Genomic DNA, 15,508 nt, shown 5'->3' with positions numbered 1-15,508 from the left:
TTATGTGTATACCATATTTGCTCTATTAGTAATGCACACACTTGCGTAATTACAGACGTGTTTCTATGGTTACATATTTTAATGATAAAATATAAAACAAATCTGCCATATATTGGAGATGCACTTCTAACAAGCAAATACGATAATCATAGCCCTGGTAGCAAATGTGGTTTAAAGGGCGGCAGTCGTCGCGTCGCGTCCTGTTCGATATGAGACTCATAGCGACGTATACAACGCGTGTAAAATACATTGTTTATTCACATGAAATTCGAACACGTACTGCGCGACGACCACCGCGCTTTAATCTTGATCACTATACATATTTTTTAAGTTTCCAACCAATACAGACAAGACAATAACAAAATATCAAAGTTCCCTTAAAATCATGGTTGAGGTCAGAGATTTCTGTGCAGACTTCAAGTACATGTAAATGTACAATGAATAGTAAGGTCACACACCTATCACATGCCTTCACAAGATACCCATTGTTTTGATGCATGGTACATTCAGTACCGATGAGTCAGTCCATAGAAACTGTAATGTACAATACCCCTAACCTCAATATTGTAGGCCAAGATGCACTGTCAGATCTAATATTACACAATTTACTGTACAGTATACTACCCGGTAGTACACTACTGTGAAAGGGTTAATTATTCACTGGGTTTTAATTTTGCTTATTTCGCTGACTGGAAAATACGCTAAATTAAAACCCAGTGAATATGTAAAATTTAGCATAGAGAACACATTATCTAAATGATAAAACCATGAATTTAAAACCTACTGAATATTCATGAAATACTAAATCAGTGAAATTCAAACCCGGTGTCATGTGCCAGTGAAAATTAGTCACTTTACAGTACGTGAATAACTGTACGTTTAAAACACATGCAAATCTTGTTTCACTCACAGTCACAATTATGAACCAAATAACTTTTCAATAATTTTGAACAAAATAGACATAAATTTCCATTTGATTACCGGTATTGATCAAATAAGGAAACATAAATACAGGTTTACACATCTAAGGTATAGTGTATTTATAACATAATTTATTAATTTGTTTAAATATCAAGACATGTTTTGCAGTATTTATGATCAATATTTCATATTGATATGAATAGTGAGTTACAATTTATCATAATAATCATACACTGAAATTGTTGTGTTGATCTCCTCCACAATAGTTCTTATTTCACTGAAATAACTTAGAAATAGTTCTTATTCCCTGAATGACTTAGAAAAGCACATTCAATTTGAAATAATAGAACAGACACATGTACGCACCAATAATACAAAGAAATATTTTGTGTGATACAACAAATATTTTAAGTTTTATACAATGAAATATGATTCAGTGTTATGTCAGCAAGTAATATCAAACAAAAATATTGAAAGACAAAAGTTATCCATAATGTCATTTTTTACCAATATGTATGTATATTCACTGTAAATAGCTTACAGTATAATGTAAACTTGCAAGAAGTCAGGAAAAATTGTAGCAGTAAATGTTTCCTGGAATCCTTAAAAGGTGGTGGTCCCAATACAGCATCTACTCGTACTCAAATTTAGTATAACTAATACCTATTTTATTTGTTGTACATGTCGCATGGAACCTTTATCGGATGTGATACTTTAAGACTGGGAGTCATAACATCTTCTCCTCAACAATACTGTCTAATTTTTGGGAAACAATTCTACGTATCGGTAGTAACGAGAACTCAATAATTAACAATATCGCATCTGACCTTTAAGTGTTTTCGCATATTGTGTGAAAGAAGCGGACCGAATATCTGCCACTTAAAACAACCGATTTGATTTGTAACTTGAATTTATTCTTTTTATAGCTTAATGTCAAACTATGAAAGGGAAATATTGCGTGGAGAGATAACCTTATCAAATGAACCAACATCATATGTGTATAGCACATTATTAAACTTTATTAAACATTATTAAAATTTGTTTTGACATTGCTAAGACATTATGACTTTTGTTTAGTCTGTACTCGCGTTTGATTTCACATTTAACGCTGAATCTTGCAGTAAACTGAATGGTTTATTATATGCACGCACTTACATTGAAATGACATGTGTAACAAACTCTACTGTTAAAATAAGTCATATTGCAATGATCCAGCATGGAACAAATGTAATGATCGGTTTACGCACAATACTATTTGAGGTGTGATTACAATAAAACAAATACGTCATATCAATAAATTAAATTATAAATAAATTAAATTAAACACAAAAGGTGTTATTACTTTAAACCGCTTCAATGTCACGAGAGATAATATTTTGAGTTTTAGTAAGAGGTCAAATTTCTCACGGGTGCTAAAACATTAAGTCAAAGCAGCACAGGGTTCTTCCCAAATTTGAGATAAACAATGGAGCTCATTTAGCTTAATGAATAATAGAATAGAGAAAAAGATGATTTAGCATATTCCATTGTTAGGCAAATTAGTAGACTAGCTTGCAGTCTGTTGCGATTCTGATGAGGTGAATACGTTATACGGTGCTGGAGCAGCCGAGCCACGGATCATAACAATAAACCAGACATCGCACGTGCCTGTGTTTACTTGTCTTGCGCTATGTTACCATGTTTTTGATGCCAACAAAATTGAGTAAAACAACCATCGTTTCTCGTTTATCCAGTTTATCCAAGAAAGTGTCATGTGTTTCGGGGTCTCAGTTGATATGTTACTTAGCCTGTCTTCTGATTGGTTGAAACATATTAGACATGTCAATCATTACAAGCCCAAATCTGGCCGGTAATGCGGTAATGTGAGGGCGCTTTCACTGATGGCAAGTCTGTTGGGATTTCATTTACACAATTTATATTTATTTTTCAAGAATTTTTCATCGGAATCGCAACAGACTGTAAGCAAGTCTAGCAAATTACCTGCAACGCAATACTACTTTCTTTGGGAGAAGGCAGTATTCACAAAATGTCCTTACAATCATCTTCAAATTATGCTAATGTTAACGGTTTACAGTATCACATATTGAATGATGAATATGAAATTTCATTTCTGAAAGTGACTGGTATTCGTTGATTCACTCATTAATTAATTGCTACATGTATATAAATGTACCGGTATTCAACTGTGACAACTTTCTTATTCTCAGCCAATCAAAATAAAGAATATAATTATTCAGGCACATTTGCATGTCATTAGCATAATATGCTAAGTATATGTTAATCATATACTGTAAAGGCATCAACTATTCATTGGTTTTAAATTTTTGTGTGCTGATAAGTAAAATAATGCTATTTAAAATAACAATAGAATATATCGAAACAGTGAAATTAAATGCCAGTGAAAATAAATAGTTTTACAGTATTAGGTCATGGAAGGAAACATAAAATGAAATATTTTATATTAATATTAAATTCCAGTGAAAATAAATAGTTTTACAGTATTAGGTCATGGAAGGAAACATAAAATGAAATATTTTATATTAATATTAAATTCCAGTGAAAATAAATAGTTTTACAGTATTAGGTCATGGAAGGAAACATAAAATGAAATATTTTATATTAATATTAAATGCCAGTGAAAATTAATAGTTTTACAGTATTAGGTCATGGAAGGAAACATAAAATGAAATATTTTATATTAATATTAAATTCCAGTGAAAATAAATAGTTTTACAGTATGGAATGAAACTCATAGAGATGAAATATTTTCAACAGCTATCTCAATTGAATCATATTTATGATTTATTCTTCTTCATTTATTCAAAGACGACAAACAAGATGAAAAATGTCACAATTGGTGTGAAGGCACATGTCAGTGTCGTTGAGTAATTGAGTCTTTACAGTACACTGGGGGTTGTAACATACTGAGTGATTACACAACACAAGAAGGCAGTATTTGGTTTTAGTTACCCAGAGGAAACACTCTCAATCCACCCCTATGTTTTCAATTTACTAGTACAATGAAACTTGATCCCACATCTTACATAAATTACAGTAGTACCGGTTTTGGGTTTTTGATTCATTGGACAACTTCCGACAGTTATTTTTTTAGTAATCAAGGGTAAGGCTAGGATGGAAAATTTGTCAGAAATTAGCAGGAAAATCATCATCAACATTTTTCATATGCATAGTTGCAAGCCATTTATATTTTTAAGGACATTCATGGGAAAGGAATCTTGCAAAGTAGCCGTGACTCATTGCCTTGAAGTTATATTCAGACAAGCTGAAAACATACAAAGAATAATCTTATTGCAAAAAAATATTTATATATAATATTAAAAATAGTTATCCTGTACAGACCTTTTCACACATTTCTGGAGTATTGGAGGTTTTTATAGACAAACACACCTATAATGTTAAAACTGAGTTTCAAGGACAAACATAATTCTTTAAGTAAATCTGAGAGGTCTGCTTAAATCCACATTCAGTCTGCAGGTGAATTCTCATTACTTGGTAGCATATTTTGTGGTGTATATATACTGGTAAGGGATGGTACCTCACAGATTTTAAAAACTGTGAATGCAACTTTAATCATTATCCTGCCAGCCACATTTAGTTTTAGATTGATAAGACAAGGTAAGGGTGTGAGATACAAAAATGTTGCAATTTTCTCCAATTATTTCTCGGTGAAAGTGCACCAGTTTTCATTGTAATATTCTACATGTTAGTATAAGAAGACTAAAGGCAACAAAGGAGTGCAGAAAAATAACATTTACGTTTTTGGTTCATGCAACAAAACAACAAAGCCATGTACCACATGTATATTCATTTTGTTTCATGTTTCACAGCAAGCTGATACTTGATATAAGTATGCTATAATTAATACTGTCATTCTGTCAGGATCTGACTGCAACAGCACGGGTGTAAGGTATCACCAAATTTACCACAAGAGAATTCAGAGTAAATACAATACATGGATGAGTGAAGACGAAAAAGCTACAAAAGCAGAAACCCATGAATAGTGAGAGGTTGGTGTAATAAAGGTTAACCAAGTGACAACCAAGATAAATGCAGTTGGATAATAAATAACAGTTATTCTTGGGTGATATATTCTATATGGACACACCCCCAAACACTAAACCCAGGGCAGCATGTACATGTATGTACATTGTATGGAACCACCAATTCACTATAGACAGGTCTATAGCTGTTGCATGTTTAAATACAATAATTCAAAAGACCCAAATGTATTGATTCACAAGGTACATGTACCTTGGCACGTACTAGAACAGATTTACCTACACATCTGATACAAGTTCCATCTCCTACAGTCGGTTTTAGACAGCACTGTTCCATTTGTCAGGTTGAATAAATACCTTGGAAAAGAAGGACTACGGTTTGCAGAGTAAAATATTTCTGTAATTTATGAAATTATTTGTCAACTCTGGGTATTAAAAAAATCATAACATTTTTTTTTTGTAATGACTATGAAACACACAAGTCTGAAGTTTATAATTTTAAATATGTATTACTGGTTTTCAACCATGACTAGCACAACAAACCAAAACAAAAACAAGCTACAACACCAGAATTTTGAACAGAACACACACTAACAATAATCAAATAAAGTGGAATCAATGAACAATATTGTGAAATTGTGACTAACGATATTATATTAATCAGTTTTTGAGTTAGTTCCACGTTTTTATTCACTTCAATTGTTATGCTAATAATATTTCTCCAAAATTATGAATCTATTTGCTCTATCCTGTATGTGTATAATTTATTTGGTGGTAATCTATTGCAAATATTTTATCCAAACCATAACTTATAAACCAAATTCTTGGTGTTTTATCTATTCTGAAAATTGAGATGATGACAAAGACAGCTGTTATCTCCTAAAGCATAGTTTCGTGCTGAATCACAATACAACATGTCCAACAGAAATTATGTCAAATCAAGGAAACCGCAGTCGCGTCATTTTTCAGCAACAAATTTATATGCGATCGGTTCAAGTATACAAGAAGCAAAGATGTTGAATTGACAACACGTGCAAAATGTCATGTGTACGAGGTCAAATTCAATACACCTTGTCGTTGACCCTTAATTTTAAATCAAACACTTGGCTGAAGTCGATTGCATTTATTCAAATGATTGTGTAAACATCCTATTTTCAATCATGGGAATACTGTCAACGACCTGAGACACAACTCTCAATCCTGGCGCTTCGGGGAGGGATGTTCTAAAGTGGTTATTATTAAACAGGACTCCAGCGTTTTCAAAGAGACACAACAAAGATGCTTTTAAAAAAGCCGCTTCCGCTGTCAGTCACTATAAACCCCGACAAAGATCAATATTTACGTGTCGATCATATTGGCAATGAGATTGAGTGAACATACACAACTAGGAGTAAAATTTGAGGTCCTGACACTAGTCGCGAACGCCTTGTTAGCAAAGAAAACCGAATCCATCAATATAATGTTGACATCGAGCGGCGCGCCACTCGAATCAGCAAGTCGACCTGCAGTGCAACGCTGACTGGCTGCGAGCCTTTCACGGACATGCTACAATTATTTGGATTTACCACTTACCTGGGCCGGCGTAGAAGGCACCCTCGCCGTCTGGGGACGAGTCACTCGTACTTCCCACTGAACTCATAGTTTGGTTGTTATCAAAAAATTCCCGAGTTCATGATTATCACAATTTTAGAATGGTAAACATAAGCTCCCCGTTCAAGTTGTCGGCCATATTGAATCTAACGTGACCCTTACACGAAGGACTCCGAGGGCAACCGAACTGTTAAATGACGTCATTGAATAACCTTGTCGACCCGAAACTGCTGCTGACTAGAAGAACACCTCTGAGTCGGGCGTTTGAGCACGTTTTCACAACTTTCATAATTATTCAGCGAGTGGCAAAGGCAAATGTTTTTACTGATGGACGTCTTTTCGATCAACATGACTTAAAAACAATTAAATATGAAATGAACAAATCAGCTCGATAAGATGGTGCAAACTAACATTAACTAAGAACGTAAAGCTTTTAAAAACAAAAATCAAAATTAAAATTAGTTATTGTAGATAAATTACTTCAATCAAAATCTTCAATCATCAAAATATGACAGATATGAGGAAAAGGCGTTTTGAGGATTGTAAATTGGTACTAAACGATAAAACTAATAGGACATCAACTGTTATTAACATTCTAAAAGCTAGTATATCACACCAGTAAATTATTTGAAAAACGGATGCCTAAAAAGTTATATTGTCAATTTATATATCCACTGCATTATTTCAATGTGTCGAGTATGAAGATTTGTTCGCATTCACACTGCCCTCTGGCGGAGACATTGTGTAATACTGTTTATTATTATTCACACTGTGTATTAGCATGGCTCTCATCTTCTAATATTTTTTACGCCCAAGAGACTTTTGTTTTAATGATGTCATCCCTGGTGCGTGTTTAGCTACTCGGCGCATCCACTATACCGGCGAAATTTGAATTACGCCCTCATATCTGTATATTTATAACATAGCAGGATTCGTTTATTTAAATTTTCTAGTACCATGCGTTTCACAGCAAGATAGATCAACCATGAACATGAGAATAAGTCCAATAATTATTTGCATACACTGTAGTAGAGTTTTAAGTCAGTAATTGAACTTGTCAGTTGTTTTGTTTTGTTCTTGTGGATTGTTTAGTTAATAGTTCAACTTCTTGCCCCCTTTGTGTTGTGACTTGAACTGTGCAATTTTTGTCTACACTTGGGTATGTTATTTCCACTTCATAATTGGTGCATGAAAATAAGAAAAGAAACGGGAATGAGGATGGTTGTCATACCAACAACAACCAATTCCAATATATACTAGTACAGTATTTAAAACTTTTCGATTTATTCCAATGTTGTAAGTTTCAAATATTTAAAAAATGACTGTCGTGTCCATTTTCCCTTTTGCATAGAAACAAGTCTGGTTAAAACTAGGCACATATAGATGTATTCTGTAAACTATCAACGTATTAAATAATTTACGTTCAGAAAACATTTTCCCACAAATTATAATTTTGCAAACGTGCTTACCGTCCCTAGTTTTCAAGTTATTAAAGTGTGAGCGGCAGATAGTGTAAGGAAATATCATGATTGCAAAGAATATATCACATGTGTTTTCCGAGAAAGAAAATGTGATATAAACTACTAGTATGATAAACAAACACATATTATGTATGAAGAAGCTAACCACGCCATCCTATCAGAAATAATCAAACGCCAGGCGAATTTATTACGGTGTCCATTCGATTCACGACCGTCATGTGGGAATCAGCAGAAAAAGGTGGAAATACGGAGCAGACAACTTCATTGAAAATGTCGCGGTACGGATATTCTCTAGATCACGAGATAAATTCAAACGCACAAATTTCTGCCATTATTGTCTTAATTATGAACCATTGTAGTACTCTCATCGAGTCAAAGATACTAGTATTCTTTCATCTTTATAAATATTCATAAATTTCAATGACAGTTGAATTCAACCATGTAAGCAATCTACGGGCACTGTGCACAACAACGTCATTTGAAACGTCCCAATGTTATTAAATCGGTTTTAAATCTCGTTTCAGTTTGAATTGAAGTTGTTGCGTTGAGAGTATCGCGTAAGAAAATAAAAATAAATTGTAAAATTGTTCCGTTTAATTTTTTTGTTTTTATAGAAACAAGCCACATAATGCGCTTCTCCCATTGTATCACTTCCTTATAGCTCTACTGCAAGTCCAGAACAGTTTGTAGAGCCCTCTTTGTAGCTCGCATTAAATGCCATCGTATACACCAATCTGATTAAAATCTGATGTAGTGTACGGGCTTTAATTATTGTGGCTATAATTTTATTTTTTATTACTTTTGTTATTAATGCCCTTTTATTTTATTATTTTACTTTGATTTTGATTTTGTGATTTTTTTTTAATTCTGCCCTACCTACATCTGATCCGACGCCTATGTAAGTCCCGTTCAAATCTCGCATAAGTAACAGCCAATCACAGCCCCCCTTTTATACAGGCTGTCGGTTGCTTACTTTTCAGTGTAGCGATACTACGGGCAATCTTTCTGTACATTATATTTTGCCCACTTGAATAAACCATTAATAGAAAATTGCTAGTATATTTTTATTTGCAAAAGAAATTCCACAGCATTTTACAATTTTTGTCATTACATTGAATATTTTTTTCACTTCCAACAAATGTGTACACTTCCAGATACATCTTCGCCAACCAAGGTTCGTTCATTCAGTCATCGCTTCAATTTTACATCACTGAGCATAATTATCTAGAATGGAAGCAAAAAAATAAGTAAATCGTAATGATTAGAACACTGTAAACAGCTATAGTAAACAATGTAAACTGATTTTAAATTGTATGACGGTCACCGGCCCACGGCATCGACGCAGAAAATTGGAGCAAAAAAATATTTCCTGATCAATTGCGATGTGTTCCAATAAAAAATATTTTATTCCAAATCAGCTCAATTACTTTAATAAAGAGTTATTGTATAATGTACAAAATGATGATACAATTTGATGAATATTTACGGCTACGGTTTCAATACCGTAGACGATGTTGGCCCGATCTTCAACAAAACATCACCCGTCTCCAGGGCAGGCGACTGGAAAAAGACACTGGTGTTCGGTCGAAACGGCGGAAACAAAATCGTCACTCCCAGAATAACTATGCAAAATAACGATTTAAAGTCGAACCATTCGAGCCACAATATTAACATAAAAATGACTTTTGTTGCATTATGATAAACTTACCGAAAAGCCGTGTTATTCTCGGTCGCTAACGTCGGTATAATCCGCCATTTTATTTGAGTGTGTTTGCCACCCGACTCCGCCCGGTGACGTCATCATGTGCGCTATAGAAGGAGGTATGTGATTCGTTGACTAAAATCGTCGATAGTGGGTCTCGTTGAAATCTCGTTACATAGGCATCGGCTCAGATGTAGGTAGGGCGGAATTAAAAAAATCACAAAATCAAAATCAAAGTAAAATAATAAAATAAAATAAAATAAAAGTGCATTAATAACAAAAGTGATAAAAAATAAAATTAAAATAAGTTTATAGCCAAAATAATTAAAGCCCGTACACTACATCAGATTTTAATCAGATTGTCGTATACACTAACGACCTAATTTGACCCCTGACCTCTGCGATCTCATCGGCTGTCGCTTTTCAAATTCCATGAATTGTTCAAACTTATCAGAGATGGCCGGACATGAACACACGAGTTCATCAATTCATGAAATAATCAATTTAAATGTTGGTGGAAAGTTGTACAGTACGACCAGATCGACTCTGACGAGATATCCTGACACGATGCTTGGTGCGATGTTCAGCGGTCGAATGCCGAGTCTGAAAGACGCTCACGGAAACTATTTTATCGACCGCAATGGCGATATGTTCAAATACATCCTGGAATTTCTGCGCAATGGGTCGATTCATCTGCCAGAAGATTTTAAAGATTTTGGTGCTCTCGCTGTGGAAGCCGATTTTTATCAAATTGCTGAAATTTCTGAATATTTAGATAAAAAGTCCAAATCCGCAGACGAAGACATTTTGGAAATCGAGTATCATAGAAATGAGTTTCAATGTGGTTGGATAATTTATTCATCGGATGACGTTTTGAAATCTCTGACTTCTATTGGTTGTTTTTACGACGAATCAAATCAAAGATTAGTCAAACTTGGTCACAGACGTTCAGAAATCAAAAAGAAATACGAAGAGGAAGGTTTGTACTGCGATCTCAAACACAGTGAGAGGGCGCTGTTTCTTAACCGAGTTGCGCTTTTCAAAGATTTGAGTCGAGTTGGATTTCGACTCCTCAGTAGCACTTCATACGCATCGGCGGGAACAGCTGTTAATCGATGGACCTTCAGTCGATAAAAACGTTAGTCGCTGGAAATTGAAAGAAACATGCATAAGTTTGTTTTCGGTGACTACTTCACGATGACTTACAGTTGAAGTTTCAGTATTTTAAAATCCAACAGTGGATAATAATAACTCTGTCAATATAATACACGTAGAGGTAACCCTGGAGCATTTTAGAGCAATGAATTCGTGTTATTGTCTACGTAGAGCAAAATATCACTGTTGTCTTCCCCATGAAAATTTGTAATTTACAGGCTATATGATCCATTGGTGTGAATGCCATGGATACCAGGATGTCTGTATAATTATTATTTTGATTTGCCGCGAATCCTTCTTGACTACCACAGGCGCTCGGTATGTTTCCGTGATAATAAAAGAAATATACAATAGGGTATTATCACTGAAACATAGTACCGAGCGCCTGTGCTTCACTACGTGACCAACATTTGGATTTCGTTTCACAGAAGAAAATATCAGATAATGAAAAATCCAACAGTTTTTCCACAAGATGATTGGTTTTATTGATTGGTCTTGATGATTGGTTAGGCTCAGTATGTTGTTTCGATGCGAACGACAACCACCACCGCATGTCTGTTCGATTTCCAAACCCAATACCATCATGTCGCTGATTTGAAGTTCGTACGTTCCAAAGCAACTAATTCATTACTGCCATTCAATTTGCAGGTAAACACAATATTTGAATTCTCTTGAACTGTCTTTACTCGAATACAAATTGTTTCATATCTTGGGAATTATTCGTTCTCTTCCTCTTAGGCTGAACAAATACATACCGCCAACAGAAAACATTAAACATGTATTTATATTGATAATAAGTTTGTTCCAATCAGTGAAGTTTCTAAGTGTAAAATTAAACGATAATTGAGTAAATCGAAATACCGAAATAGCAAATGTATGGAAGATGTATGACATTGAGAAATAAAAAAAAACGTTCACCAGATTTTCCATTTTTAGAACATTAATTAATTACACTATAATCTTGAAATTAATTTGATGTGACAAATGGCGGATTAACCTCTATTGTGAAGTGTGGTACGATAAACGACTAGGGTTCAGTCTTCAGAGTGCTGCCGTATGACGACGATTAGATACAGTTTGTTGTTCGGATCTTGTTGCACGTATTGGACGAGTTAGTATCAGGCTAACCACGGTTACTAAATTTTAGTAACCGTGGGCTAACCTAATAAATTAGACAAACTTGTCAGACGACTCGATTATGCCCTGTCAAAGAGGGCGCTTTACCAGAAAATATCGGGGAACCATGCGCTTTATTATACGAGAAACTTCGTACTTGGTAATACTTGATGGCTGTAGCACTGGATCAAACTGTCCAATGGATTATAATGTTCCTGACAATTCTTATAATTGTCAAGTCTTTTTTTGAGATTCTGAAATGTTGTTTTCATAATCGACTACTTTCGACTGAAAAACAACAGCGTCACTACGTAATATTAATTTATTCTATATCGTTCCTGATTACCACAAAGAAAACTTAGAAAGAACTTTCGTGTGCTGAAGGTATTGGAGACATGAAGTTAGTACACGTGCTTCTATTAGAGCAAATACAGCATTTAAAAAATAACTGCAAGCAATTATCTGATTGGTCCCAAGTAGCTATGGTTTAACAATTATAAATAGTTAATGAATTAATGACCTCATAGGATGACTTGATATACATGACCAAAATTATATCACAAGTTGCATGTCTCTATCAGCAACAGTACTTATATCATGGAGCATCTATGTACCTAGTTAAAATGTTAAGATTAGTATTGGAAACATCAACAGAAAAGCTGAAAATTTACTAATTATTCGAATTGGATAATTAATATGCATGAATATTAATACTTATCAGGTCTGTGCAGTGTCCTATGACATCTATGTACCAAGTTTCATTGTAATGTGATAATTAGTACTTGAGATATCAGTGAAAAGCCAAAAAATTACTAATCATTATGCAAATTAGGTAATTATTATGTACAGATTTGTTACCCTAAACTAATCAGGTCTGTGAATAGTCATAGAGCATCTATGTACCAAGTTTCATTGTAATGTGATGATTAGTACTTAAGATATCAGTAAACAAGTCAAATTTGACAAATCATTATGTAAATTAGGTAATTCATATGCATAGGATTTCTACCCAAAACTAAGGTCTGCACATTGTCCAAGAGCATCTATGTACCAAGTTTTATCAAAATCCAAAGACTAGAGTGGTTCTTTAGAAATCAGTGGAACAGTCATGGAACAGCTAAAATCAGCTAATTATCATGCAAATTACGTAATTGATAAGCACGGATTTCAACCAAAACTTAATCAAATCTGCGCATTAGTCCAGAGCATCTATGCATCAATTTCTTTTCAAAAACCAACATATGGTTCTTGAGATATCAGTGGAACAGACAGCCACACGCACACATACAGACAGGCTAACTGCAAAGGCTTCCATTGTGTGCTTCGCACACGGGAGTCAAAAATCACACCATTCAGGAAAGTCACGTCTACTGAGATACAGTAATGTGGTTATCGGTGCAAGACGATGATATAGTCAATCTAATCGAAATATCCAGACACGATGCTTGGTGCGATGCAGGATACTTATATATATATATCGATGTTTGTAGTGGTGAAAGCTCAATTAATTAAAAAATTGAAGATGTGCGCTTATTTTACTGTCAAATCTTTTGAATCTTTAAAAATGTCCAAATATGGCCATCTATAGCGAGCTTGGGAGATAAAGAGGCAATTATATAAATCGACGGATTTAAAAGCATCTTTCTAAATCTCTTGGTTTGGGAAATCCACACAAATTGTTATTTATCAAACTATTGTTATAACTTGTAAAAAAAATATAAAAAAACGTCAATTAAAAATAACATTAACAAAATTTTTTTAAAAATGCTCATAATATAATAGCAAAGGTCACGAAATGTCGACAACGGGCTTAGTAACATTAAAATAAACTTAGAGCATATGGAGAATTCAAATCAAGCATCCGATTATAAAATTACGTTACGGGTATAGAATGCAACACTATAAGAAGTCTTAACAAAATAGCCTCGCAAATAAATTCTATCAAGAAATAAAGTTGAAGGATGAAAAATGGTGAATCACGATGAAAAGAAAGGGGTGACAATTTATTTATTTTTACTAAGCAAATTATTTAAACAATTTCTATGCACCGAGACAAAAACATACATAAAACATATCCCGGTTGTTGTTATGCGATATCAAAAAACGTAACGTATTTTCTACCAAAGAGGGCACTCTACCCAGAAAAGACCCGGAAATGCATTACACTATTACCCCAACATTTTCCAAGAAATGTTGACTGTATTCACTGCGTACTATTATTTATTCTGATCACTGGCATATTTTCTGTACTGCTCAGAACAGTCATGTCTAATGCACGTATGCGTTTATCGGTACCAGACGACGAAATAGTCAATCTAAACGTTGGTGGAACGTTGTACAGCACGACCAGATCGACTCTGACGAGATATCCAGACACGATGCTTGGTGCGATGTTCAGCGGTCGAATGCCGAGTCTGAAAGACGCTCAAGGAAACTATTTTATCGATCGTAATGGCGATATGTTCAAATACATCCTGGAATTTCTACGCAATGGGTCGCTACCAGAAGATTGCATAGATTCAGCCGCCTTATCCGTGGAAGCAGATTTTTATCAGATGGTAGAACTGTCGGAATATCTGTCGGGACTGGCGACACCAGGGCACCCAGTGACCGAAGAATTTCTTGTAGTGAAGTCTACAAGTTTTTTTCCTGCTAATGAAACAGAACTAATGTCAGGGCAAAGTATTATTTATGCATCCGTTGATGTATTGAAATCCCTGCCTTCTATTAAACGTTTTTATGATAAACATGAAGATGTACGACAACGTTTGGCGAAAAAGTGGCAGGAACAAGAAGCACGCCGGAGTTCGGGTTTACACTATTATGTTGGGGCTGAGATACCAAAACCAAAACCATGGCAAAGTGAAGTAGATGGGTTAGCGTGCGAACATCGTTATGACACGTCTATTGTGCGTATAAATCATCTTGAAGTTTTCAAAGATCTGACTAGTATTGGTTTTCGTCTCGTCAGTACCACGGTACACGGGTCAGCGGAATACGAGGTGAACTATTGGACATTTAGCCGCGTGGTGCAAAATTTAAGTTCACCGTGACCATTTTACCGTTCCGAACTCACATGTAAGGTAAAACCACGGTAAAAGTGCCCATGTTGCCAAAAAAAAAAAAAGAACACCTGCATTTTCATTTGCTACATTTCTGTTACATTGTATAAATATACGTTCATCATTCTTAGTAAGCCTGGTTTTAAATTCACTGCTAATGGCATTTTAGAAAGCAATATATTGTTCTAGTATTATTAAATATGTACTCAAATATCTGTCTGATAGTTAATATACCTAGTGTGTTGTTAGTACCATATGCTGTATGTGAACTTGAATATACAAGGCAAAACCAATGCATACAGGTTTTCTTCATTTGCTTGTTATCTGTTATATCTGTAAGTTTAGAGTATTCACAAAATATTTGATGGTACAGTGAAGAAATGAATGTTATAAGAGGAATTTATAAAACATACATGTATTTAAACATTTACTCTAGAAATTTGGTAACGCCAACACCCGCAC

General features: G+C 34.5%; 2 protein-coding genes and 1 long non-coding RNA gene across 3 annotated transcripts in view; 1 reads left to right on the top strand and 2 right to left on the bottom strand.

The window, feature by feature from the left end:
• LOC100376677 (kalirin-like) overlaps positions 1–6,684 on the bottom strand; it is a 281,580-nt gene extending 274,896 nt beyond the window's left edge. The window contains exon 1 of the mRNA XM_085496087.1: positions 6,513–6,684. Coding sequence (XP_085352213.1) covers positions 6,513–6,579 — 67 coding nt within the window. The 5' untranslated portion in view covers positions 6,580–6,684. The remainder of the gene's footprint in view (positions 1–6,512) is intronic.
• Positions 6,685–9,109: 2,425 nt separating this feature from the next.
• LOC146729188 (uncharacterized) lies at positions 9,110–9,928 on the bottom strand. Its single transcript, XR_014928206.1, has 2 exons — positions 9,720–9,928; positions 9,110–9,235 (listed from the first exon to the last, which is right to left on the bottom strand). It is a non-coding gene; the product is annotated as an uncharacterized LOC146729188 (long non-coding RNA).
• A 4,320-nt stretch (positions 9,929–14,248) lies between these two features.
• LOC146729187 (putative potassium channel regulatory protein) lies at positions 14,249–15,037 on the top strand. The gene has a single exon (XM_085495825.1). It carries the CDS (start codon positions 14,249–14,251, stop codon positions 15,035–15,037), a length of 789 nt encoding a protein of 262 aa, XP_085351951.1.
• The last annotated feature ends 471 nt before the right edge of the window (positions 15,038–15,508 follow it).

Source organism: Saccoglossus kowalevskii, chromosome 22 (assembly GCF_978046115.1).
Source record: "Saccoglossus kowalevskii chromosome 22, keSacKowa6.1, whole genome shotgun sequence".
Lineage (NCBI taxonomy): Eukaryota > Metazoa > Hemichordata > Enteropneusta > Harrimaniidae > Saccoglossus > Saccoglossus kowalevskii.
This window is presented reverse-complemented; position numbering and strand designations above follow the sequence as displayed.